The 26,516-nt window shown below is 40.0% G+C and overlaps 1 protein-coding gene across 4 annotated transcripts in view; it reads left to right on the forward strand.

The window, feature by feature from the left end:
* Positions 1-26,516, forward strand: part of FMNL2 (formin like 2) — a 192,123-nt gene that overhangs the window by 147,838 nt on the left and 17,769 nt on the right. For all 4 annotated transcript variants that reach the window (XM_070731526.1, XM_070731528.1, XM_070731525.1 and 1 more), the window contains exons 11-20: positions 1,103-1,213; positions 7,673-7,822; positions 11,610-11,711; positions 12,502-12,787; positions 14,045-14,236; positions 21,343-21,467; positions 22,005-22,204; positions 23,145-23,379; positions 24,280-24,348; positions 24,459-24,539. In XM_070731526.1, coding sequence (XP_070587627.1) covers positions 1,103-1,213; positions 7,673-7,822; positions 11,610-11,711; positions 12,502-12,787; positions 14,045-14,236; positions 21,343-21,467; positions 22,005-22,204; positions 23,145-23,379; positions 24,280-24,348; positions 24,459-24,539 — 1,551 coding nt within the window. The remainder of the gene's footprint in view (positions 1-1,102; positions 1,214-7,672; positions 7,823-11,609; positions 11,712-12,501; positions 12,788-14,044; positions 14,237-21,342; positions 21,468-22,004; positions 22,205-23,144; positions 23,380-24,279; positions 24,349-24,458; positions 24,540-26,516) is intronic.

A 26,516-nucleotide genomic window follows, 5' to 3' on the forward strand; every position in this document is an offset into this window, starting at 1 on the left:
TTACTGATCTTGGAAGGATGGAAGGCTGAGTCAATCTTGAGCCTGGTGAGATTCGATCTGCCAAACTGCTGGCAGCCAGTGATCAGCAGAAGTAGCTAGCAGTACTGCACTTTAACCACTGCACCACCGAGGCTCTTAGGTACTTCCTAGGAGAAGGTCCTGTTGAAGACATCTCCGCGGGACAAATTGAATTGGTTTGAATATATTGAATTCACCCTTGCTCAGGAATCCATTTTCCCACTTGGAATTAGAGCCGTACAGGAATTGCAACCGGAAGAGCCAAATATCATTTGGAAAGCAAGTGGATTGTGCAGAGCACTTTTCAGGAAGCCCTTAACAAGTCTTTTTATGGAATCGGGTAGTTTGGAATCTGGATCCTGGAACAGCCTAGATCAGGGGTGTCAAACTCCATTTCTTTGAGGGCTGCATCAGGGTTGTGTTTGATCTTGGGGAGGCTAGAGGGGGGGGGGCATGGCCTGAGTAGACATGGCCAGTTCAGTGTCAATGTCATTCATGTTAAGGACACCTATGGTGGTCTGAGCGGGGCTGGGGCGGGGGGAAATCCATTGAGGGATCCATTGTCTCCAGCAGTGGAAGGCGAGAACAGGGGAACTGCCAAACGGTTGTCCTCCTGAGGAGCCTCGTCGTTCTCTCAGTCCATACGGAGGACCCCTAGATGATGACAGGCTGTCCAGGGCTCTAGGCAGTGGAGGGCTGCAACGGCCTCCTGCAACCCTCTGCCAGTGAAAGCGTAACACACACACACACACACACACACACTCATCCCGGGTCTATTTTTAGCTGCAGTGGTCTCCTGCAGTCCTCTGCCAGCGAAAATGGAGCCCTCCCGAGCTACGTTTTCGCTGCCAGAGGCACCATGGGCCAGTCCTTCACTGTTTCCAGGACTGCCCCGCAAGGGCAGTCCTGGCAGATCTGATCCCTGGCCTAGATAAATATAATTTCTGCAAAGATTATTTAATTACATTTGCATAATTTTGCTTTTTTCTGTCTTTGCCTAACTTGTTGGATGTAATCTTGGAACTGTGGTAAGATCCAAAAAATATATAGGACAGTTTATTCTGACCATTTTTTTCTCTGGCAGGTGGCGTGCATGCAGTTCATCAACATAGTAGTACACTCAGTAGAAGATATGAACTTCAGAGTTCATCTCCAGTATGAATTTACAAAGCTAGGCCTTGATGAATATCTGGATGTAAGTACACCCTGCTTTATTTTATCAATGACTTCTAGAAATGGAGTCTGTTATAATATTTGAAACATGTTGCACTTGTATCTGATCAAAAAGAGAAAGAATGGGCACTTCCCATATTAAAAAGAACCACAAAGGAGGCCTTTTGTTTTTACATTATTACAGGTAATCCTCGACTTACAACCGCAATTGGCCCCAAAATTTCTATTGTTAAGTGAGATATTTCTTAATTGAGTTTTCCCCCATTTTGCAACCTTTCTTGCCACAGTTGTTAAGTGAATCACTGCAGTTGATAAGTTAGTAAACCGGTTGTGAAGTGAATCTGGCTTCCCCATTGACTTTGCTTCTCAGATAGTCACAAAATGGGATCACATGACCCAGAACACAGCAACAATCATAAATATGAATCAGTTGCCAAGCTTCTGAATTTTGATCTCATGATCATGGGGATGCAATAGATTTTGTTAATATAAATGGTGATAGTTAATAAAGATTTGTAAGTGCAAATAGAAATAAATATTATTTCCACAGCAAGGAAGATAAAGCAGAAAAGGTTAAATTGATTGTTTTATTCAAAGAGGAAAATATATTTAATTATAGTTTTTTATTTGGATATAATTTCTGGACTTTGTTGTGATGAAAAAGAAGACGTACACATAACTTCAGAAGTTCATTCATTCAGTTGAAAGCCACCTAATACAACTTAAGTAGAATATATTGATCTTTCTCATTATGTCCTTCATCATTCACTTCATCATCACTCTCCCCACATCACTTTCCTCATATAATTTTTTATTATAGTCTTTTGCAAACTGGTGCTTTCCAGATTTGCAGGGACCTATCTTGTAAAGTGAAATGTTGGTTAGGAATTTCAGAGTTGGAATATATAGGGAGCACATATAGGAAGCACCAACTGGCAATGGCTTAACCAGGGTTTCAAATGAGGTTATTCTGCTATCCCAATACATGGTGGTAATTTGTATTTGGGAATGAATGGGATCTTCCCTAGAAAAAGTGTGTATTGTACTTCTGAAGTGTAGCCTAGAGAGGGATTGGCAAATACTTTTTTTTTGTTTCTTTAAAGAATGTGGATTTTGATCTGGATCTCCATTTTACATCTAGATGGTTTTAAGTGAATGATTCATAATAGAAAGTTTGCATAGTTTATCTAAACATTTCATTTAGTGAATTATTTTGTCACAGAAAACTACCTTAAGACAGCTTGACCTTTGATTTTCAGACATAGCTTGTGAATGATTAAGAAAGACCATTCACAATGTAAAGTCAATACAGTCCAAAAAGGAAAATATTCCATTGTGTAACATTATATGATTCATACTATTAGTTATTTCCTTTTTCATCTTGCCAGAAACAGGATTTGAGGAATTGGACTCAGAAGAACAGTATTATAGAGGCATAACCATGTAAGCTGCCTTCAGTTTTTGGAAAAACAACAGGACACATATCCAACAAATAAATATAATTGTTGTGCAAGAAATTTAAGCTGGTGTAAGAATTTGGCAGAATAGAGGCCTATCTAAAAGACTCCTTGATAATCAGTTTTATGATGGCGTCTGTGCCCCGTATATTAGATGTTTCTCCAGACTTCTGTAGTTCTCCTTTAGACAATCTGTAGCTGAATTATATATTGTGAACTCAGACAAACTTCTCCCCTAAATGTGGCTGAAATAATGCTTCTATTTCTTTTCCCCCCCTCTTAGATATTTGCTTCAGCCAACCTGTTTCTCAAGTAGTATTGTTTGCTGTTCTTTTTATTACACCTTTCATTAAAAAGAGCTGCAACTATATGCATTTTTGGAATTTCAAGAATTTTATTTGGCTACATAGTACAGTGATACCTTGTCTGACGAACCCCTCTTCATATGAACTTTTCATGACACGAACCTGGTGTTTAAGATTTTTTTGCCTCTTCTTCTGAACTATTTTCACCTTACGAACCCGAGCCGCCGCCACTGGGATGCCCCAAAGCGCTGGGATTTCCCTGGGAATCCCCGCCTCAAGACTTCTGTTGCCAGCCAAAGCGCCTGTTCTTGTATTGCTGGGATTTCCCTGAGGCTCCCCTCGCTGGGATTCCCTTCATTTTTGCCAGCGCTGCTTTGAATCCCAGAGACAACCCACCCCCCTTCCAAACTGCATGGGGAAAATGAGCACAGTGGGGGGGGGGGCAAAAATGAGAGGGAAAGACTCATGGAGCTCAAGAGAGGAGAAAGTTGTGAGGGAGATGAGCAGGGGGGGGACAAAAACGGGGGAAAGACTCATGGAGCTCAAGAGAGGCTCTTTTCGCCTTGCTTTGTTGGGACTGCCACCTCTTGCCACCTCTCACTGTCCCTCCTCCCACTCCATTCGCCTCAGCTTCGTCTGCCCACCGTTTTTTTTTTAAAGCCTTAATGTTTTGGATTTTCCTAGTGGGCTTGCACACATTATTGGCTTTTCCATAGATTCCTATGGGAAACATTGTTTCATCTTACAAACTTTTCACCTTACGAACCTCGTCCCAGAACCAATTAAGTTCGTAAGACGAGGTATTACTGTGCTCACCTATGGAGACCAGTTGTGTTGGCTGGAGTTTTGGGGTGCCTGCAGTTCTATAAACCATCTAGATTTTAGATTATTAGAGTTGGAAGGGACCTTGTAAGTCATCTGGTACAACCCAACCCAATCTGCCAAATCATCAGAAGTGTAGAAAGCTGTTTCGCTCTCCCAAGGCATTGAATTATGGATGTGGGCACTCGTGCATGCACGATAGCTCACGCCCATGCTTTTTCGGCACCCGAGGAAAAAAAGGTTCACCATCGTTGACCTATAACATTATTTCTTTCTCTGAATATTTATTTTATTTTATTTATTTTATTTATTATTTAGATTTGTATGCCGCCCCTCTCTGCGGACTCCGCGGACTCCGTGGACTCCGCGGAATATATACAAAATCCTAGATGATTATGTCCATTCTACAAGGTCCCTTCCAACTCTAATAATCTGATATCCAATGAAGAAGGATATTTGTAGTTCAGGGTTGTTTTCTTGCAGCTATTTTGTTACTTAGGCTAGGTAGCACCATTAATTCTAGGGCAGTAATGGGAGTGCTTTGGAGCATGACTACTGAAGAAACAACTTCCTCTAATTTGGGTATCCATCTCAATCCATTCAGCTGTAAATGTTCAAATTAGGCAGGCATACATGAACATCCTCATATGGAAATGCATATTTGTAGATAGCCAAACCGTTTTTACCCTCCTTCCTCCCCTCAAGAGCTACCATGGAATTACATTTCTAGAATAACTGGAACCCTGACAGCAAATTCAGTCAAAACTGTAAGTTAGAAACATAGAAACATAGAAGTCTGACGGCAGAAAAAGACCCCATGGTCCATCTAGTCTGCCCTTATACTATTTTCTGTATTTTATCTTAGGATGGATATTTGTTTATCCCAGGCATGTTTAAATTCAGTTACTGTGGATTTATCTACCACGTCTGCTGGAAGTTTGTTCCAAGGATCTACTACTCTTTCAGTAAAATAATATTTTCTCATGTTGCTTTTGATCTTTCCCCCAACTAACTTCAGATTGTGTCCCCTTGTTCTTGTGTTCACTTTCCTATTAAAAACACTTCCCTCCTGAACCTTATTTAACCCTTTAATATATTTAAATGTTTCGATCATGTCCCCCCTTTTCCTTCTGTCCTCCAGACTATACAGATTGAGTTCATTAAGTCTTTCCTTATACGTTTTATGCTTAAGACCTTCCAACATTCAATTGGCAATCAATTTTCAGATCCACATCTTTTAAAAAAACTTTATGGTATTTCTGGCATTACTTATTTATTTGATTGGTCAAACTTTATGTTAGAAGACAAGTTGAGGAGAAATAAAACTTTTCTTCATTTTCTCCCCACTACGTCCGACATCTTCAAGGTTTGCTCCAAATGAACCTTTGGAGGGGGAACAGAAAATTGTAAGCAGATGCATAATTGGATACAGCTCAAAGATTTTCTCTTATACCTGTTAGGAATTAGCTGATAATGTCCACATTTAAGTTCTTATATATCCTGTTTGTACATCTGAAATGGCTCTTATATTTCTTATCCTGTTGCATCAGTTCATAAGAACTTGTAGCATGAAACAAAAACTAAAACGTTGTTGCTTAAGAGATCAGCTGTTCTTAATTTCATTAGATAAAATCATCAGAAATACTGCCACCTACTATGACGAGAATATTTATGTTATATAATATCTTACTTCTCATGCTAAGTTCCTGCATGAGAATTTTTTGGCCAAATTATTTTTAATTTGACCATTAATATTTCAATTTCCTTTAAGGGACCTTGCAGTATCAATAGCAAATCATCTGCAGAAGCAATTAACTTAAAAGTTTTGTTTTAAATCCTTTCTCTCACAAAGCTTTCACCTTGTTCTTGTATTGCTATTCAGTATATGAAGAACCAAAATTATCAACAGAGGAGAAGTGGGCATCCCTATCTTTTCTTTTTTGTATTTCATAGGATGTTGTTAGTTCTCCAGTCCTTTCTTTGAAGTATAGGTCAATCTTACCCATTTTATTCTCTCTAAAATTCTCTCCAAAATTCCTATCTTCCAAAACCTTGATGTTCTCTGTAAATATAGTGCCTTGAATTTTAGGATCTTGTTGTGTTTCTATATCTCTGGACAGGAATCCAGATATCTGAATTATGGAGTTGTCACAATTTAATATACAAATGGTAGTCTATATTCAGTTTGCATCCTAGAGTTATTAGGATATAGTGGGATAGAAATTCCATAGTAAGTACCGTATTTTTCGCTCTATAAGACGCACCTGCTGATAAGACGCACCTAGATTTTAGAGGAGGAAAATAGAACAAAAATATTTTGAGCCAAAAAGTAGCTATCACACATGAGCAAGTTCTTGCATCCATAATTCTATCCTTTCTATGTCTTCCTCCCTCTTTCCTCCCTCCCACTTTCCTTTCTATCTCTCCCTCCCTCTTTTCTTTCTATCTCTCCCTCCCTCTTTCCTTTCTATCTCTCCCTCCCTCTTTCCTCCCTCCCTTTTTCCTTTCTATCTCTCCCTCCCTCTTTCCTTTCTATCTTTCTTTCCCCCTGCCTTTCTCCAAGCCCTTCCTTTTCCCTCTCCCTAACTACCCCCTTCTCCCTCCTTTCTATCTCTCCCTCCCCCTTTCTCTCTCCCTTCCTTCATCTTTCATTCCCTCTCTCTCCATCCCTCTTCCTTTCTCTCTTCCTTCCTCCCTCTTTTTTGTTCTTTCTCTCTCCCTCCTTCCCTCCCTCTATGTCTTTCCCTCCCCCTTCTTCCCCCCTCTCTTTCTCTTTCTCTTGCTTTCTTTCCCTGTCTTTCTCTCTTGCTTACTTTCTCGCTTTCTTTCTCATTCTTTCTCCCCTCCTTTCTTTCTCTCTCTCTTTCTCTCTCGTTCACCACGCCGGCAACAGAGAGAAAAAGAGAGAGAGAGAGAGGGAGAGAGAGTGGAGGGCGCCGTTGTCTTTGCCTCTTCCCGACAGCTCTGCAGCGAAGAGGAAACAGTCGCGCACCGCCTCCCGGGAGCCCAGCCGATTTTTGGAGCCGTTTTGTTTTCTGGGCTCCCGGGAGGCGGAGCGTGGCCGGGTACCGTGTCTTCGCCTCCGCGCGCTGCCTCCGCCCGGCCGAAAATAAAACGGCTCCAAAAGTCGGCCGGGCTCCCGGGAGGCGGTGCGCGACTGTTTCCTCTTCGCTGCAGAGCCACACGGAGGCGAAGACACGGTGCCCGGCCACGCTCCGCCTCCCGGGAGCCCAGCTGAAAACAAAACGGCTCCAAAAGTCGGCTGGGCTCCCGGGAGGCGGAGCATGGCCGGGCACCGTGTCTTCGCCTCCGTGTGGCTCTGCAGCGAAGAGGAAACAGTCGCGCACCGCCTCCCGGGAGCCCGGCCGACTTTTGGAGCCGTTTTGTTTTCGGCCGGGCGGAGGCAGCGCGCGGAGGCGAAGACACGGTGAACGGTGCTTCGAGACCTCCCCGCCTCCTGAAGCGATTTCCGTAGCCTTCCCAAAGGCTCGGAACTGCCAACGCTCCTCCGGTGCCGCTCCGCCTCCTAAACCTGCGCGGTGGAGGCGTCCCCCGGCCGAGCACTCCCGGAGGCCGAAAGGCACGGCTCTCTTCAGGGTTGGGAAGAGGAGAGGCGGCGACAGAGGCGGGACACTTTTGGTGAGTATATCGCCGCCCCCCCCCTCTGCTCCAGCGCCTCCCCCCCCTCCCTGCCTGCAGCTTCGCTCCATAAGACGCCGCTGATTTTTCATCCTACTTTGGGAGGAAAAAAACTGCGTCTTATGGAGCGAAAAATACGGTAAATAAATATATTCTATTATTCACATCAATGTAGGGCAAAGTTGAAAAGTTAGATGGTGCCAGGTTTGTTTGATAGTTCTTTTTTACTCATTGATTAATTTGCTGTTGGTCTTTTAGAAGCTGAAACACACCGAAAGTGATAAGCTGCAAGTGCAAATACAGGCTTACCTGGACAATGTCTTTGACGTGGGAGCTTTGCTTGAAGATGCTGAGACCAAGAATGCTGCCTTAGAAAGAGTTGAAGAATTGGAGGAAAATATATCTCATGTTAGTATCAGTTCTAATCCTTTGAAAATATTTATTATGGGGATACATGAAAAATGGTGTAGATTATTTTCATTTGGGAAAATGTTTAGGGGTGTTTGAGAAGTGTGTAGGTTCACATGCATGTATTGATATATAGATGTACAGTATGTCACAGAAGTGAGTACCCCTCTTCACATTTTGTAAATATTTAAGCATCTTTTCATGTGACAATACCGAAGAAATGAGTCAGCCACAGTGTAAAGTAATGACTATACAGCTATACAGTATAACAGTTTAAATGTGCTGACCCCTCAAAACAATGCAACACACAACCATTAATGTCTAGCAACAAAAGTAAGTACACTCCTAAGTGATAATGTCCAAATGGGGCCTTAGTAGCCATTTTCCCTCCCTGGTGTCATGTGACTCATTAATGGTACAAGGTCTCAAGTCTGAAGGGGGAACAAGTATATTAAATTTGGTGTTATAGCTCTCACTCTGTCACACTGGTCACGGGAAGTTCAACATGGCACCTGATGCCGCCCCGAGTCTACGGAGAGGGGCGGCATACAAATCTAATAAATAATAAAATAATAATAAATAATAATAACTTTCTGAGGATCTGAAAAAACTAATTGTTGCTCTACATAAAGATGGCCTAGGCTATAAGAAGATTGCCAAGATCCTGAAACTGAGCTGCAGCACAGTGGCCAAGACCATACAGTGGTTTAATAGGACAGGTTCCTCTCAGAACAGGCCTCGCCATGGTTGACCAAAGAAGTTGAGTGCCTGTGCTGAGTGTCATATCCAGAGGTTGGCTTTGGGAAATAGACATATGAATGCTGCCAGCATTGCTGCAGAGGTTGAAGGGGGTGGTGGTGTGTTAGCCTGTCCGTGCTCAGACCTGCATCAAATTGGTCTGCAGGGCTGTCGTCCCAGAAGGAAGCATCTTCTAAAGATGATGCACAAGAAAGCCCACAAAAGGTTTGCTGCAGACAAGCAGACTAAGAACATGGATTTCTAGAACTATGTCCTGTGGTATGATGAGACCAAGATAAACTTATTTGGTTCAGATGGTGCCAAGCGTGTGTGGCAGCAACCAGGTGAGGAGTACAAAGACAAAAGTGTCTTGCCTACAGTCAAGCATGGTGGTGGGAAGGTCATGGTCTGGGGCTGCAAGAGTGCTGCCGGCACTAGGGAGGTACAGTTCATTGTGGGAACCATGAATGCCAACATGTACTGTGACTTACTGAAGCAGATCATGATCCCCTCCCTTTGGAGACTGGATCACAGGACTGTATTCCAACATGATAATTACCCTAAACATACCCTCCAAAATGACCACTACCTTGCTGAAGAAGTTGAGGATAAAGGTGATGGACTGGCCAAGCATGTCTCCAGACCTAAATCCTATTGAGTATCTGTGGGGCATCTTGAAATGGAAGGCAGAGATGCTCAAGATCTCTAACATCCACCAACTCCATGACATTGTCATGGAGGAGTGGAAGAGGACTCCAGTGGCAACCGGTAAAGCTCTAATGAACTCTGTGCCCAAGAGAGTTAAGCAGTGCTGGAAAATAATGGTGGCCGCAGAAAATATTGACACTTTGGACCCCATTTGGACATTATCACTTAGGGGTGCATTCACTTTTGTTGCCAGAAGTTTAGACCTTAATGGCTGTGTGTTGTGTTGTTTAGATGGGACAGCACATTTACACTGTTATACAATCTGTATTCTCACTACTTTATATTGTAGCTGACTGACATTTCTTCAGTGTTGTCACATGAAAAGATATACTTAAATATTTACAAAATGTGAGGGAGTACTAATTTCTGTGACATACTGTATATAATAAGAACTATTGGCTGTCAACATTAGGATGTAATTACAAATGTATTTTTTATTATACATCTGTTTCTTTCTGATAAAACATTTTTGCTTATTTTGTAATAATTTTTGCTTCCTTTTTTAAGAATTGGAAAAGACTAAGCTGTTGAAAATGCAATTTTACCTCAGGCTTCTGCTTCATTTAAATGACAGTTTTCATCTAGTCCTCTGCTAATGAAGAAAGCGATTTTTCAGGCGTGCACGGCTGAACTGCTAGAAGTGGTTGTAGAAGTTATAATGATGATTGGAAACCCTTTGTTTGATAAAATTAAAAAACAAGCATAGCATTGACCAGTATATTCTCATCATTATCAGAAATAGCACTGCCTCAAATCCTAGTGCTTGTGGAAGAGAGATGGATGGCTGCTATTTCACCCAGAAAGTCTTCGTAGCCAGTGTGAAAGTAGGACCAGAGAGACATTTGACTCAGCATATCTTTTATGTTCTTATTATGGTGGAATGGAGAAGGGGAAATATTTGGACATTCTTCATTTTCCCATCCTGCAGTTTTACACCAATTAAAATTTAATATTACCCATTAAAATCTGTTTCGTGTATTATATAAACTCTTCTTTTCTTACTAGGACAATGATTCAAATAGCTCTGGTGAATTCAGTTTTACAATCTCAGGTGCAGTCACTTGGAAGAATAATTGAACCGTCAAAGCTGTGATCATGTGACTTGTTTCCACTCTCCACTAATTGAATATAAATCAATAGTTGTAGTTTAAAATAGTTTAAAAGCATGCACACAAATAACAGTACGGTTTGCCCATTTGACTTTGTTCAGTGGCAGAAATTAAACTGGAAGAAAATGGATGGATCTGAACTTTATTATTTGGTCTTATGAAGACCAAGGTTAAAGGGCAAAGTGTGTGTGTGTGGGGGGGGGGGGGTTGTGTGCACACACACATATATATGGATATGCTCTTGACACATTCTTGAAGCATAACAATTATGTAAATCTAATTCTATTCCAGCAAAATGAACCAACCCAGTATACATGCAGTGATATACACCAATAAGCCACAGTAAACATTTGTTTCCCCTTGCCTGGAGGCTGTTACTGATTTTAAACAAGGCACGGGGCAGAAACCAGCTCCAAACCACAGCTTCATATCCTGGCTTAGCTCCCAAAAATTGGCTATACATTATTTATTTAAGTGTATAATTAAACTGTGGCCGGTCTTCTTCAGTTTCTGCCTGTAGTTATCTAAAGAATGAGAAAAATTGCAATGCAGTGACTGCACTGAACACCACAGAATTAATCCATGGAGAAATAAATGGAGTCCTTATAGTCTGTAGTATAATAAAAGAAAATCAATTTCTGTAGTAAAGTTATATATTTTGCTCCATTCATGGTGTTCTCCTTATTACAGAATAAACATAGCTGAAATATAGCCTCCATAAAGAAAGTTACTTTGAGTAATTGAACCATTTATATCTTCCAGAGCAGAAAATATCTTAAGATGGCTTTCAGATCCAAGAAAAATATTAATAAAAAAACAATATATTAAAAAATATTTAAAGTAGTTAACCAAAGAAGAGTAATCATATATTTTCCCTGGGCTATGAGATTTTCTGGGAATTTGAACTAAGACAAAACCTACTAGTGATGATGGTGCATTTTCCCCAGAAATGGCAAAAGTGTACCTGAGTATCACACTCACCCTGTGTGTGTGAAAAATCAGTATGAATGGCGGTTAGAAGCGCTAGGACTGATGCATGATGTTTAACCATCTAGAATGCAGAATCCTCGTTTGTTTAAATTTGGCAGCAACACTTTTTTCCTAATAGACCTGTCAAATTTCAGGTAGTGTTTACATGGGTGGGATAATGTCTGTAATTCTGAAGGTCCTCATATCAGGGTTGGTTGTGAGACTTTTCTTACCAACTAATCACTCATTTTAATAATATCTAGTTATCAGAAAAACTTCAAGACACAGAAAATGAAGCTATGGCAAAAATTGTAGAACTGGAAAAACAACTTATGCAAAGAAACAAAGAACTGGATGTTGTACGAGTAAGTTTTCTAAAAGTTCAAATGTTAATGTTCGATAGCTTCTCAAACTTTGCTTCTAGATGCATCTCTATCTTTGCGTCTCCAATTGCTTATAGTTGAACATCATTCTACTTGCATTCTATAGAAGCTGTGTATTTCCTGTATTTTGTGCCATTAAAATCTAAATCTCTTTATTCCTTTGTCTAAGCATATCTTATCTGCCATTTTGCAATTGCTGGTATGTAGAAAGTATACATATGTCTGTGCCTTGCTGCATGATGGTAATTTGTAACTCCAAAGAGTATATAAAGGTCTTTTTTCATGTCTCACAGCTTATTAGCAGCTTGTTCCCCTTTGATCTGGTCACTTTAATGAAGTATGAGGTTTTATTTTCAAAACAGGAAGCATTAAATTTAGAGTTCACATAAATCCCTCTGGAGCTTAGCTCTGGGATATCATCCACTCCATTTGCTTATTTTCCAGAATCTAGATGGGTACACTTAATTACAGAACTTATACATATACTTTGTGTGTAACCATATTTAAAAAATAGGAGAAGAGGGGAAAATCATAGACCCAACAGAAATAAGGGCAGTTTCCTTTGATTCACTTAGCTAAACTAGTTTGCCATGGGAGTTACCTGCATTTACTTCATATGAATACGGTCTTCATTAACTTATATGTTTTTAAAAAAACATCATTACAATATGTTCCCAGGTGATGAGTTTATTGGAAACCCCGTGTTTTATTTTGAAACTGCCCTGTCTTTCAGATGAAATGAATTCTTTGTTTCTGGGGGTTTCCTTCACAGGAAATATACAAAGATGCAAACACACAAGTTCACACGTTAAGAAAAATGGTCAAAGAAAAGGAGGAAGCCATTCAGCGGCAGTCAACACTAGAGAAAAAGATCCACGAACTAGAAAAGCAAGGATCCATTAAAATTCAGAAGAAAGGAGATGGTGACATCAACATCCTTCCTGTCGGGGTGTCGCCAGGAGGATCAGAAGGTTCAGTTGGCATTAGTGGAGGGTCTACTGCCAACACAGGATCTCCTGTGCCACTTTCACCTCTGTCAGCAGCAGAATCCGAAATGGGTAAAATGAGCTGACTTTGAGAATTGAATTTGTTTCTTTATTTAGAGCATCTATGGTCACCCACTCACTTTCATTTGCTGTGCAAAGGCCAACGTCACCAGAATTGTGACCTCTTTGAACAAGAGTAGTGAGTCCAGGAGGATCCCCAGACTGTGCGCTGAGTCTAGTTGGGTCAATGTAGCCCCATCCAGTTGCTAAAAGTGGCACAGTTCCTAAACCGGAGGTTCCCCCAAAACCTAGGTTATTAAGCTTTACCAGGGTTCAGTTGAAGCCTGTTATCCTCCATAGCCTTCAGGCACCAGGATAGAGTATCAACAGCAATGTTTAAAGCACTAGAGGCAGAAAGATACAATTGAGTATCTTACTGATTATACCACACCCCATAGAAGTAAAATGGTTTCATCCAGTGGCTTCATATTAATGTGGAAGAGGAGAAGTTGGAGTACTAAAGGCTGTGGAACCACACAGAGAAGGGACTGAGGGCTGAATCTCTTCTCCCTTTTTAACACTGTCTAGTATAAATCATAGGGAAAGGAGAACCAGCACAATACAGTATCACCCACCCCAGTCCCAGCTTAGAAGGATAACTGCAGTCAATAGATCAAAAAGAGTAGGAATAGATGTGCACAAATTCCTGTCCATTCCAGAAATCATCTGAAAGCAAGGGCGGTGATGTTTCCATCCCACACCCAAAGCAGAACCTTGACTGAAAGGGGTACAGATAAACCACTTCAAAGGCCACTTCTTCCTGGCCATCTTCTCAAAACCTTTCGCTGAAATGGGAAGTTCGATATCTTGTGGAAATTTCCAGTATGGTGGGATTGATAGATATGATAGAGTCGGGGTAGCGCTGCAGGTAGAGTGCTGTACTGCAGGCCACTGAAGCTGACTGTAGATCTGAAGGTCAGCGGTTCAAATCTCATCACCGGGTCAAGGTTGACTCAGCCTTCCATCCTTCCGAGGTGGGTAAAATGAGGACCCGGATTGTGGGGGCAATAGGCTGGCTCTGTTAAAAAGTGCTATTGCTAACATGTAAGCCGCCCTGAGTCTAAGGAGAAGGGCGGTATAAAAATTGAATGAATAAATGAATGAATGAATGAATGAATAAATAGATATATAAATAAATAAATTCAGCGAAGGTTTCTTGAGGCGGAGATGAACCATTGCTTCCTTGAGGAGCAAAGAAACAGTCCCCTCATTCAGTGAAAATACTTAATGAAATGTCTCCAAATGCTGTGTATATTTTTCATTTCACAGTGCAAAATGGTCCCATGGCAGCACCCATGCCGCCGCCGCCACCGCCTCCTCCCCCTCCTCCTCCCCCACCACCACCTCTTCCAGGTCCAGCTGCAGAACCAGCACCACCTCCTCCTATCCCACCTCCACCATTAGCACCCCCACTTCCAGGAATGGCCTCTCCTACCGTCGTGTTCAACTCAGGATTAGCAGGTAAGAAGTAACAGAAACATGATGCGTTAGGAAGGTTTTGAGGCTGAAGATGCAGAGAGAGAGAGAGAGAGACAGAGTCTAAATGAGGTTGCTTAACCAGGGGCCCATGGATTGTGGCCCTTGATAGCTACTAATGTAGTCCAACAATATCTTAAACATAATTGTCTGAATTTATACAATAGATATATAATATATTGTGTATTTTATAAGTGACCTAAGACAATTCCTCTTTGCTCAGGTTAGCCAAAAGTTCGAGCAGGCCTCCTGTAAACCAAAAACTACTTCAAAGAAGTTACGAATCTTCTTTTCTCTTCTGTGCATCACAAGCAAGTCTTCTTTGTCATGCACATGGCTGCATTTGAAGTCAGGAGGAAATTGAGAAAAACCACATGTGAACTCTCACATGTAGCCTAGTTCTCAAAAACTTTAAGGCACCAGAAAAAGAAACGTCTTATTCTGTTTCTGTCTGCCCAAACTGGAAAAAATATACTCATATATGCTATTGAGCTTAAGCAGGACTTTTTTTTAAAAAATGCCCTAATACAGCAGTCTCCAACTTTTGGGTCCCAGGGACTGGTTTCATCGAGAAAGGTTTTTCTACGCGGACTGGAGGGGGCATAGTTTTGCATGCTGCCTGCATTCTGTGGATGGGGCTTCGCTTGTTTGCACAGACTGGTTTCTGGCATTGCGGCAGACCGCTACTGGTCCACAGATCGGGAGTTGGGAACCCTTATCCTAATACAGTTCCATTTTTATAACATTTCAAAACTTACCTACAAAGGCTATTTACTGGATGGCTACATCAGAACATTGCCCAATCAGCATTCCAGGCTCAGTTTCAGAGAGCGTAAATATTTCTGAACATTATTAACATTTCAGGAGCTTTTATGGTATTTGTGATAATGCAAAGACCGTTTGTTACCTGTTGTGGTCCATCCAAGTTATATTGTTTACCGTATATACTCGAGTATAAGCCGACCCGAGTATAAGCCGAGGCACCAATTTTTGCCACAAAAACTGGGAAAACGTATTGACCCGAGTATAAGCCGAGGTTAGAAAATGCAGTGGCTACTGGTAACTTATAAAAATGGAAAACAATAAAATTACATTAATTGAGACATGTTTTAGAATATTTATTTTAAAGAAAACCAGTAAACTAGCTCTGTAAATTTAAAAGAGGGTAAACAAATTAACAATATTAACAATAAATTAAAAAGTAAAAAAAGTAGCTCGATCAGGAACAAAGCTAAAACCTAAGAGTTAAAATCCTTCAAAACTGGATTCCTTCTCATCATTAATTGGATTTACATTATTGTTCTGTTTTTATATATGCTGTGAGCCACCCTGAGTCCTTGGAGAGGGATTGCATACAAATCCAATTAAATAAATAAACAAACAAACAAACAAACAAACAAATAAGTGTATCCAAAGAAGAGCTTCAGCATTAGCTGCTGTGAGGTTATCAGCATAGAAAACCAAATAGATAGATAGATAGATAGATAGATAGATAGATAGATAGATAGATAGATAGATATAGATAGAAAGATAGATAGACAGACAGACAGAAAAATAGATAGATAGATAGATAGATAGATAGAAATAGATAGATAGATAGATATAGATAGAAAGATAGATAGACAGACAGACAGACAGATAGAAAAATAGATAGATAGATAGATAGAAATAGATACAGATAGATAGATAGATAGATAGATAGAAAAATAGTTAGATAGAAAAATAGATAGAAATAGATACAGATAGATAGATAGATGATAGATAGATAGATAGATAGATAGACAGATAGATATAAAGATAGACAGACAGATAGAAAAATAGATAGATAGATAGATAGATAGATAGAAAGAAATAGATACAGATAGATAGATAGATAGATAGAAAAATAGATAGATAGAAAGATAGACAGATAGAAAAAGAATTCCTGTCTAGCTCTGCCTCATAACACATTATTAGATCCTATCCAAGCAAGGACAGCAACTACCACAAAATACCATTTTTTAAACAGTTTAAATCCTTTCAAAGGAGGGGGAGGAGAATCTGACAGCAGGGGGCCTTTTTAATCCGACTCACCATTGCAAATGGCTGCCTTCTTTGCTTGAGCTAGGGAGAGGAACTACGGCGTGCCAGAGGGGACAAAAGCTGGTGCCTCCTCGCTCTGGCTCAAGCAATGGCGCCCTCGTGTGGTGACCCGAGTATAAGCCGAGGCTGTGTTTTTCAGCCCATTTTTGGGGCTAAAAAACTCGGCTTATACTCGAGTATATACGGTAATTGCCCTATCTGATTCAGGCTAGATAAATGTTATCTGCCCCTTGTCTTTTCTCACTTTGTCTTCTTCAGGAATGCTAGGGAGGGGGGAGAAGGAGAGAGGGAGGAGGGACAGTGTTATAGTCAACTCTGAACCCTCCCATTTCCACCTCCCCCGCACTGCTACTTTTATTACTTATTTCAACAACAAAATATTATGAAGTGGGGAAAACAGATTATCTGTGCAGTTTGTTTGGTTTGAGAATACTATCCATTTTCTCTTCAGCATTACTAAAAAAAATGTAATGGACACTTACTATATGACGACACAATACTAGTCCCACGGGATAGGGCAGCATAGAACTCGAACGAACGAACGAACGAACGAACGAACGAATGAATGAATGAATGAACGAACCACTTACATATTGATTATACAATAGATGAAGGGTATGCTAATTTCCCTGCCAGAAATTTAATTCTCTAAAAGAATATTGTGCTCCCATTGTTGGAATCAGCTGGATAGTCTTTACATTTGAAGGTTGCTACTAACCTATACCAAATGCTCCTTAGCTACGCACTTCAAAAATGATGCTGCTTGTGAATGGAGGCAATCAAATGAGTAAATATAGATTGTACTATATAGATTGGTGCCATGAAAGAATTGCATTGAGAAAACTTTAGTATCCTTTCCAATATATTTTGAAAAATAGATAAACAATTTGTACCTTTCATTAGTTCTGTCTGTGCCATTTTCCTCTTAAAGATAATTAAAGATTGCAGTAGAACCCAGTTCTGTGGGTTTTTTTAAGACACGCAACTCACATGTTTGATTTTTTAGAGTTTTGTGATAGTTGTGGGCAAAAACATTTGGGTGCCTCTGCTCCATTGGGATATTAATTTGGCACCACTTCAGCTAGCCAAATATATGTTCTTTTAGTAAGTACTTTCTCTTGGACTTCATCCAACATTTACGCTAGTTCACATTCTGATAGTATATGTTCATTTGGCAATAGACATTCAGTTCCAGGTTCTAGAAAACAAAAACACAACTTATTGTCTGAACAATTCTATTGACCTGATTCCAATCCCCCCATCCCAGCTATTGACTTGGTTTAATGTTAGTCACAGTCTTCTCTTTAAATCTGATGACCAGCCATCCTGCCAATGCTGTATTGTCTTTCTATAATTAATACAGTTTCTTTGTGTCCAGTGTGACTTGGAAGAGGCTGAAGTGTAACCCATTGAAATCCACTCAGTCCCTGGGGCAAAAGCTCATTAATATGAAAAGAGCTCCAAGAATTCATAAATGTCGCTGCCTCTTTTTGGTACAGATGGAATACTAGTATTTTTGAAAATGACATCTATTAAGATCTTTAATTCAAAATATTTGAGTTTTCTGTTTTCCAAGGCCCATGCCCCAAAGCGCCGGCACTGCTTTGAATCCCAGCGAGGGGAGCCTCAGGGGAATCCCTGCGCTTTGGCTGACAACGGAAGTCCGGAGGTGGGGTTTCCCAGCGAGGGGAGTCTCAGGGGAATCCCCACGCTTTGGCTGGCAACGGAAGTCTGGAGGTGGGGTTTCCCAGCAAGGAGAGTCTCAGGGGAATTCCAGCGCTTTGGCTGGCAACGGAAGTCCAGAGGCGGGGATTCCCAGCGGTGCAAGTCAAAAGGGGTGACTTTTGGGATGGGGTTGCACACATTATTTACTTTTACATTGATTCCTATGGGGAAAATTGCTTTGTCTTATGAACTTTTCAACTTATGAACCTGGTCATGGAACGAATTAAGTTCGTAAGATGAGGTATCACTGTATAAGATGTACTGGAGTATAAGACGCACCTTAGTTTTTGGGGAGGAAAATAGGGAAAAGAATCTGCTTGCCAGGATGTCGGCAGAGATGCCACAGGTTTCTAATTGTTAATTGGGTCTAATACATACTTAAATTTCTGTGCTTTGTATTTTTGGTTTTTTATTTACTTGTACTCCTGTTAGCCAGATTGCAAAGCAGGGAGATATTAAAGAACAATTAATAAAATTATTTCTAGATAGAAAATCGATTACATGTGAAAAAGTCCTTTCATTGTTTTGTTTAAATAAAATAAATAAATAACTCTCCTCTAATTTTGATTACTGTTAACTCTTTTCTTCTTTATTCCCTTTGCTTCACTGTAAGATGGGCCAATCAAGCTTTTCTGTAGGTTCCTTCTTGTTAAGTATTTTACCTTGTTTTCTAATACCTCTCTTTTCTGTCTTGTTATGCTAAGTTTGTGTGTCTGTGTGTGTCTGTATGTGTAATGTACATGCATGCACATACATGTATATTGTCATTATGGATGTGCTTTGTTTCAGATGAAAAGCTGAAAAGGCAGTTCGGTGCGGGCATGTGTGAAGTTCTGGTCAGCACCTCCTTATAAAAGCAGGAGCTTTTGCTGGGCGTACACAGTAGCTGTTAAATTTTTTAAAAAAATCACATATCTGAGTTAAGGCTCACCAACAGAACCTTAACACTCACTCCAAAGCACTTTGTCACACCCTTAAGATGCCTCTTTTAGGCCTGATATGTCTTTACATAGCTATAGAAGGAGCCCAGGAAAACAGGCTGTTTCTTTAAGGAGGTGGACAATTGGAGCAGAAGGTACCCAGAAACTTTCTGAAATAACTTTTAGCTTTAGATCTGAAACGCAACATCCTTTCTGGGTATGTCTGTGATTTTGCCATTAAAAAAAAACCTAATTGTGGTCGGGTTTTTTTTTTTTGCCATATCTAAAAGCATGAGATGTTCTGCATTATATAAAATATTATCCATACTGTAAACTTTATAAAGCCATTATCTCCAAGTTGTCTTGTGATCAAAACATATTTTCTTTGTGAAACAAACTATTCCTGCAGATTGTTGGCTTCTCTGACTTCTTTAACTCATTACTTTGCCTGTCCTCTATAGACATGATTGGTCTTGCATCTAATCTACACATAAAATTTAATATTATACAAATGTTATTTATGCCAGAAGTATATGGTGTAATAATATATACTAGAATTATGGATATATTTACTATTCTGTTATAAATAGACTAGAAAATTTAATATCATGTTTATATAATGTTGACATGTTATGTACTATTATGAAGGATTTTTCTAAATTATTTTGCTTTTGCTGATAATATAATTATCTTGGTATTTGAAGATCCCAGAATAAGTTCTTGGCATCTCCACTTTAAATAAGTAGATTTTTTTCCCCCTTAAGGAGCAAATCTATCACATCTGGGTTAAGAGTACTTTGTTTTTATTCAATATAAAAAACTTGATCTTAGAAACCACGATCAGGCCAAGTTTTATTTCTCTCCTCAAAGGGTTAGCTGGGACTTTTCACAGTATTTGTAAGAGTTTTGAAGAGCATGCTTCATGGGAAAGTTAAGAATGCTGCCCTGGTTGATTTTCCTTTTCACAAGTGCTTATAGAGTGTTGTTATTTTCTTAACACCAACACTCAACTTGCTATTTTAAGACCACCACAAAGTCTGAGAAATATTAGTTCTTTCTTGGAATAAAATACCAGTGTGGTTTCTCCCCCATCACTCCCATAAAACAGAAATCTTGAAGCACTATGCCAAAGACTCATTCTCCTTCAGGCAAAAATACCTTCAAGAGGGAGTTGAGTTAATCTTGGCGGATAGGTGAGGAAAGAGCTGCCTTTAGTTGTTTCAGATCTTACACACATCCCCAGAATGTTAAAAATATTACATAGCTGCGTTCCACCACCCTCGAAAAGAATTATGGTGAAAAACCAGAAACCTCTGACTCTACATGAGCTTGATCCATTTTCCTATTCTTGCTATCCCTGCATTTTCCCCAGAAATAGTGAAGGTGTGCCTGAATATCACACTCACCCTACTTGAGTTTAGAGGTGTGTGTGTGGCGTAAATCACTATTTAGAATACAAAACGCTGACTTGTTTAAATTTGGCAGCAATACTTTTTTCAGGTATCATTTGCAAGGGTGGGGTAATGTATGTAATTCTGAAGGTCTCCCATTTTGAAGTTCATCTGAACTATCTGAACTGGACATGTAAGTTCTTTCCTGCTTATAAAGATGGGAGGAATCCTACAATTACATTTCTATCTTAGCAAATGTGTCTCTTTTAACACAATTAGTGTCATAATAGGCTTAAGTCATTATATGTCACATTTGCATAATGTGCGGCTCAATCATTGTAATTACATGGCTGAGTCCCTAATCAGTCTGAAAATGTCAATCCCTAGATTGTTCCCTAGAAAAAAAGTAGTGTTTATGTGGGGCTTATTCTTAAAATGCCGAGGCAATCATGGTTTACAGCTTCTAAATGCTTTGCAGCAGCCTTTATCCCTTCCTATCAGTTTTAATTTAGCCAAGACTAAGAGCTATAGATGCAATGTCTGTAAATTTTAAATAAATGGATTATAATTCTTCCTCAGATAGTGAGATTAATCTGTCCCCCCCAAAACGGCATTGGGTTTGGAGTTTTAATTTTAAAGGGGTCAGAATGAGAATGGACACATGGGCAGAAAGTCATGAAATATTATATATACATGGCAATGATTAAGCTATTTGTGCATTCCAATATGCAACCATGTGAATTATCATAACAGGTCAGTTACTGACTTGAAATCTTTCTCTCTGCTTTTAATTTTTTTTCCAAGAGTGGTCTAATCATTATGGATACTTAGCATTTAAAAAAAAAATGTCTGCTAGATGTTTTTCAATGTTAAAAATGCGTCCTCCCCAATCCCCAGTAATAACTATGATGGTTAAAGAGGTTTTTGATTAGGATTTCTGAAATGTGTAATTGCACTGTTCTCTTCTTTTAAGCTGTGAAAATAAAGAAGCCAATTAAGACCAAGTTCCGCATGCCAGTATTTAACTGGGTGGCTTTGAAACCCAACCAGATTAATGGGACCGTCTTCAACGAAATTGATGATGAAAGGATCTTGGAGGTAGTCTTGAACATTTGTGGTTTTGAATATCTAGAGGAGAGGGGGTCCAAGAGGATTAATAGGAATTATTGCCTTCTGATGAATGATTTTGATTTGCTATTGTAGTTTTTGTCATAGGCATTTAGCAGATTTTAAGTGTTTCATTGTTATCCAAAGAATATATCTGATTTGATGGACTGACTTTAAATTTGTGTTCTTCTGTCCACATCTGCATCTTTATCCCTACTTGTTTGGATAGTTGGATGTTTTCCTTTTGTTCTCGTTAGTGTTAAGTTTGTTTGTAACTGAACACTTAGAGCCAGCTTTTGTTCTTTTGGTTCAGAAGTTATCTTTGTATACTCCTGTGATGCAGAAGTGTGACCTAAATTCACATGAACAATGATAAGCGTATTTGATGAGGAATTGGGAGTCTTGGTGCTTTTACTTTCAGTTGTACAGATGTTTGTGTCATTGGGCCCCTTTTGCTTTTTACAGATGCATTTTATATGATTTTTGTTCCCCAGGTTGTCCTTTCTAAAAACAAAATGTTTCTTTTAGGATTTAAACGTGGATGAATTTGAAGAAATATTCAAAACAAAAGCCCAAGGGCCAGCCATCGACCTTTCTTCAAGCAAGCAAATAACTCAGAAAGGATCAAACAAAGTCACGCTTCTGGAGGCAAATAGAGCTAAAAATCTTGCTATCACCTTAAGAAAAGCTGGAAAGACTGCCGATGAAATATGTAAAGCTATTCAAGCGTAAGTGAAAAGATTTTATACACAATTTTAAATATATGAACTGCCAAGCAGTATTTGTGCAACTAGAATAGATCCAAGAAGGTTTGCTTGTTTTATATTCCATAGGTTAGTGGCTGTCGCTCAGGTTTTTTTTAACACTGAAGCTTGAAGTCTGCACACACTGTTTGTAGATTCAAAATTTCAGCTCCTTAAAGTCTTTGCGATATTGGGATTCACTTTTGTGTTAAGCTGCAGAGGGCTAATATACATATGCCACAAAAGCAGGAAGAAAACTGACGTGTTTTATTATAATATTCAATTGGTATTTTTTTGTTTGTTTTGAAGAACATCATGTGGATTCATCTATAACGTTTGTCATGCAAAATTTCCATTCTTAGCGGAAAGTTAAATACCAATTTGAAAGAAATATGGTAGCTATTAAGGAAATGAAAAGAGTGTAGTTCTTTGCATATTATTTGAATGCAGTCCAAGTATCTTGAACAAATGTATACTGGCATTGTGCATATGTGATTCATTATTACTGTGCATAGGTTGCATCTTCAAATGTTAAGCTGGCTCAGCTGGCTATCAATTAGTGATTAAATGGTCCATTATTGTATCTGAATGTCACTTGCAAATCATACTTCAGCACAATGCTTATCTTAAGAGCAATTTACGAGCTTAGTTTACAGAATTTCTTTGCAGTCTTTCCAGGAATGTGGAATTTAGCCAGATCTCTTCCATAAAACACTTCTATAGTCCAGCTTACCACATATAAGTTTTATAAATATTGCAAAGGGAAATATTTGGGAAATCTGGGTACCCACAATAACTTCAGTAATTTGAAAAGTTTATGAAAACTCTGTGGTTCTGATGTACCCTCAGGCAAAATATTTAAAGATGTACTTCTGTTGTTCATTTCATAGAACTTAAGTGATGTTGCATTGTGTTGTATTGTCAGATTTGATTTGAAGACGCTGCCAGTAGATTTTGTTGAATGCCTGATGAGATTCCTGCCAACAGAAAATGAAGTGAAAGTGTTGCGGCTTTATGAGCGGGAAAGGAAGCCCTTTGAGAATTTGTCAGACGAGGATCGGTTTATGATGCAGTTCAGCAAAATAGAAAGACTGATGCAGAAAATGACCATCATGGCATTCGTTGGCAACTTTACCGAAAGCATACAGATGCTCACACCGGTGAGTGAGATGCGGATCAGAGCCCTGTTTTACAAAGGGAAAGGGCTACAACTTAATTCTCAGAATTAGATTTACAGGTAATCCTCGTTTAGTGACCACAGTCGGGTCCAGCATTCAATCATGCAGTGAAATGGACACATAACGAAACATCACAATTTTTCAATCACACTTCAGCTTTCCTTGGCTTTATAGTCCTGCAAAGGTTGCAAATGTAGGAACTCATTACATAATTTCATGTTTTTGATAACCATTGTAATTATGAACAGTTACTGTGTGATACAGCTGCTAAACGAGAACTACCTATACATTTTTGAGTGGAATACACTTATTGGAGATGGTCTGATGTTATTTCCTGCTTTCTTGTTCAGCTCTAGCTACTCTTAGCCACAAATATAGCTGCGTTGAGACAATTGCGTTAGGTATCACTGCATACATCGGATACGTTAGATCCTGGGACATGTGATATGTGTACATGATGTACTGGGAAAACTAGCCATGCTTAGAAATTTTGAGAGAAGTAGAAGGAGGAAACAATAGCTAAGAAGCATGGATGGTTTGAAAAAGATTACAGAGACTGTGCTTGGAAAGAGCTACAATCATTACTAGCAGTATGTCAAGTCAGCAGACATTTTTCAGTGAATTTGCTATGCAGTTTAACTTGATTGCACCTAAACAATGATTGCTTGATTGAATATGGTTTCTTGTGTGAGAGGTTCTACAGCATTTGCATTGTGTGATTCCTGACCTTTCTTGCTAAAGCCTTGAAAGTTGGAACAAGAATGGACAAGAAGAAATCTAAGGAATTCATTCCCTGTTGCAGAAATCTCCAAGTGTTCTATTTTAATTTGCACTTGCTGAGTTTTGAAGGATGTTCACCCTATTTCTTGTTTTTGCCTATAGCAATTACATGCAATCATTGCAGCATCAGTCTCCATAAAGTCTTCTCAGAAACTCAAAAAAATCTTAGAGGTAAGTCTAATTTTTTGCTGCTGTCTTTTGAACTTTATGTTTCATTTCAAGCAGCAAATTTCAATTTTAGCTAATAATTATTTTTTCCCCATCTCTTATGATATCTATAGATAATCTTGGCTCTGGGCAACTATATGAATAGCAGTAAACGAGGAGCTGTCTATGGATTTAAACTTCAAAGTTTAGATCTGGTAAGCAGGAAGCTTTATTTATCTACAAAAACCCCTGTTCCTTCATCTTCATCTAGTTTATATCACAGGAGGAGAAAACTGACATTTGTCTAAAAGCCATCAGGAATGGTATCAAACTAAAGTCATGTACATGCAAGTAAATGTGCCTAATATGAATATATATTTTGGATATATTTTTGGATATAAAAATTCCGTAAAAAGGAATGGTAGAATTAAAAAATCAACTTCATCTTCTGGACATGTTACAATTTTTTGAAATTAACCCCCCCAAATAACCATATATAACTAATAAGAAAGCATCCCTATCAGGTTGGGTGGGTCATTCATTAAAAGAGAACAAAAAACAAGCAGAATATCTTGAATGTTTAGTATTCATTGTTCATTATACTCATTGAATTTGCTTTGATTTTAATTTCCAAGAAATTTGAGGGATGGTTATAATAAAAATGGAAAGATCCGGACCAGGTAGTTTTTGGTTAATCCTTCTACATGCTAGCTTCCATTTAAGCTAAACTTCTTGTTTTAAAAATATTTTTAATAAAATATATGGTATTTAATTTGACAGTGTTTCAGCAGATTAATTAATTACCTCAAGGCATTGCTGTAGGGCGTTGCACGCCAAAACAGTTAGACACAAAGGTAGTTTTTCTCCCCATGCTATCACTCTGCTAAACAACTATTTCCCACAACATTGTCTATGTCCTAGGTAGGATGCCAAGCCACGTAGTAGGGCTATATTTTGTTATCCTTCTCATCTTTTTTATCTGTCTGTCTGTCTGTCTGTCTGTCTGTCTGTCTGTCTGTCTGTCTGTCTGTCTGTCTCTATCTATCTATCTATCTATCTATCTATCTATCTATCTATCTATCTATCTATCTATCTATCTATCTATCTATCTATCTATCTATTTAGCTTCTTATAACTATAACTTATTGTTTGTATGTCATGACTTATGTAGATTGCCTTCATTTAGTATCCTATTATGATTTTTGCTTATTTAGTATCCTATGATTATTGCTGACATTGTATCTTATGATTTATGATCATGATTCATCACTTATTGCTTGCTTGTACAGTGATCCCCCGATCATTGCGAGGGTTCCGTTCCAGGACCCCCCGCAATGAGCGGGTTTTCGCGAAGTAGCGCTGCGGAAGTAAAAACACCATCTGCGCATGCGCAGATGGTGTTTTTACTTCCGCAGCGCTAGCGAGGAGCCGAAGATTGGGGGCGGCGCGGCTGTTTTAAAACGTCGCCGCCGGCATGGGGGGCTTGCCAGCACCCCCCGGACCCCCAACCCGGGTTTGGGGGGCTGCTAGGAAGCCCCCCATGCAGGCGGCAATGTTTTAAAACAGCCGCGCGGCTTCCCAACTGAGTCCCGAAGACAAACGTCAAAGGCGAACTTCCGTGTTTGTCTTCGGGACTCATTGGGAAGCCGCGCGGCTGTTTTAAAACGTCGCCGCCGGCATGGGGGGCTTCCTAGCAGCCCCCCAAACCCGGGTTAGGGGTCCGGGGGGTGCTGGCAAGCCCCCCATGCCGGCGGCGACGTTTTAAAACAGCCACGCCGCCCCCAATCTTCGGCTCCTCGCTAGCGGGCAGGCAGGCGGCGGACAAGCCGTTCGCTGGCGCCGCTTGCTCGCGCTTCCCAGCTGAGTTCTGAAGCGAATTCGCTTCAGGACTCAGCTGGAAAGCGGCGAGAATGAACGGCGTGGGCGGGCGATGCGCGAGCGGGCGGCGGACAAGCCGTTCGCTCGCGCTCGCTCTCGCCGCTTTCCAGCTGAGTCCTGAAGCGAATTCGCTTCAGGACTCAGCTGGAAAGCGGCGAGAATGAACGGCGTGGGCGGGCGATGCGCGAGCGGGCGGCGGACAAGCCGTTCGCTCGCGCTCGCTCTCGCCGCTTTCCAGCTGAGTCCTGAAGCGAATTCGCTTCAGGACTCAGCTGGAAAGCGGCGAGAATGAACGGCGTGGGCGGGCGATGCGC

This window comes from Erythrolamprus reginae, chromosome 1 (genome assembly GCF_031021105.1).
Source record: "Erythrolamprus reginae isolate rEryReg1 chromosome 1, rEryReg1.hap1, whole genome shotgun sequence".
NCBI lineage: Eukaryota > Metazoa > Chordata > Lepidosauria > Squamata > Dipsadidae > Erythrolamprus > Erythrolamprus reginae.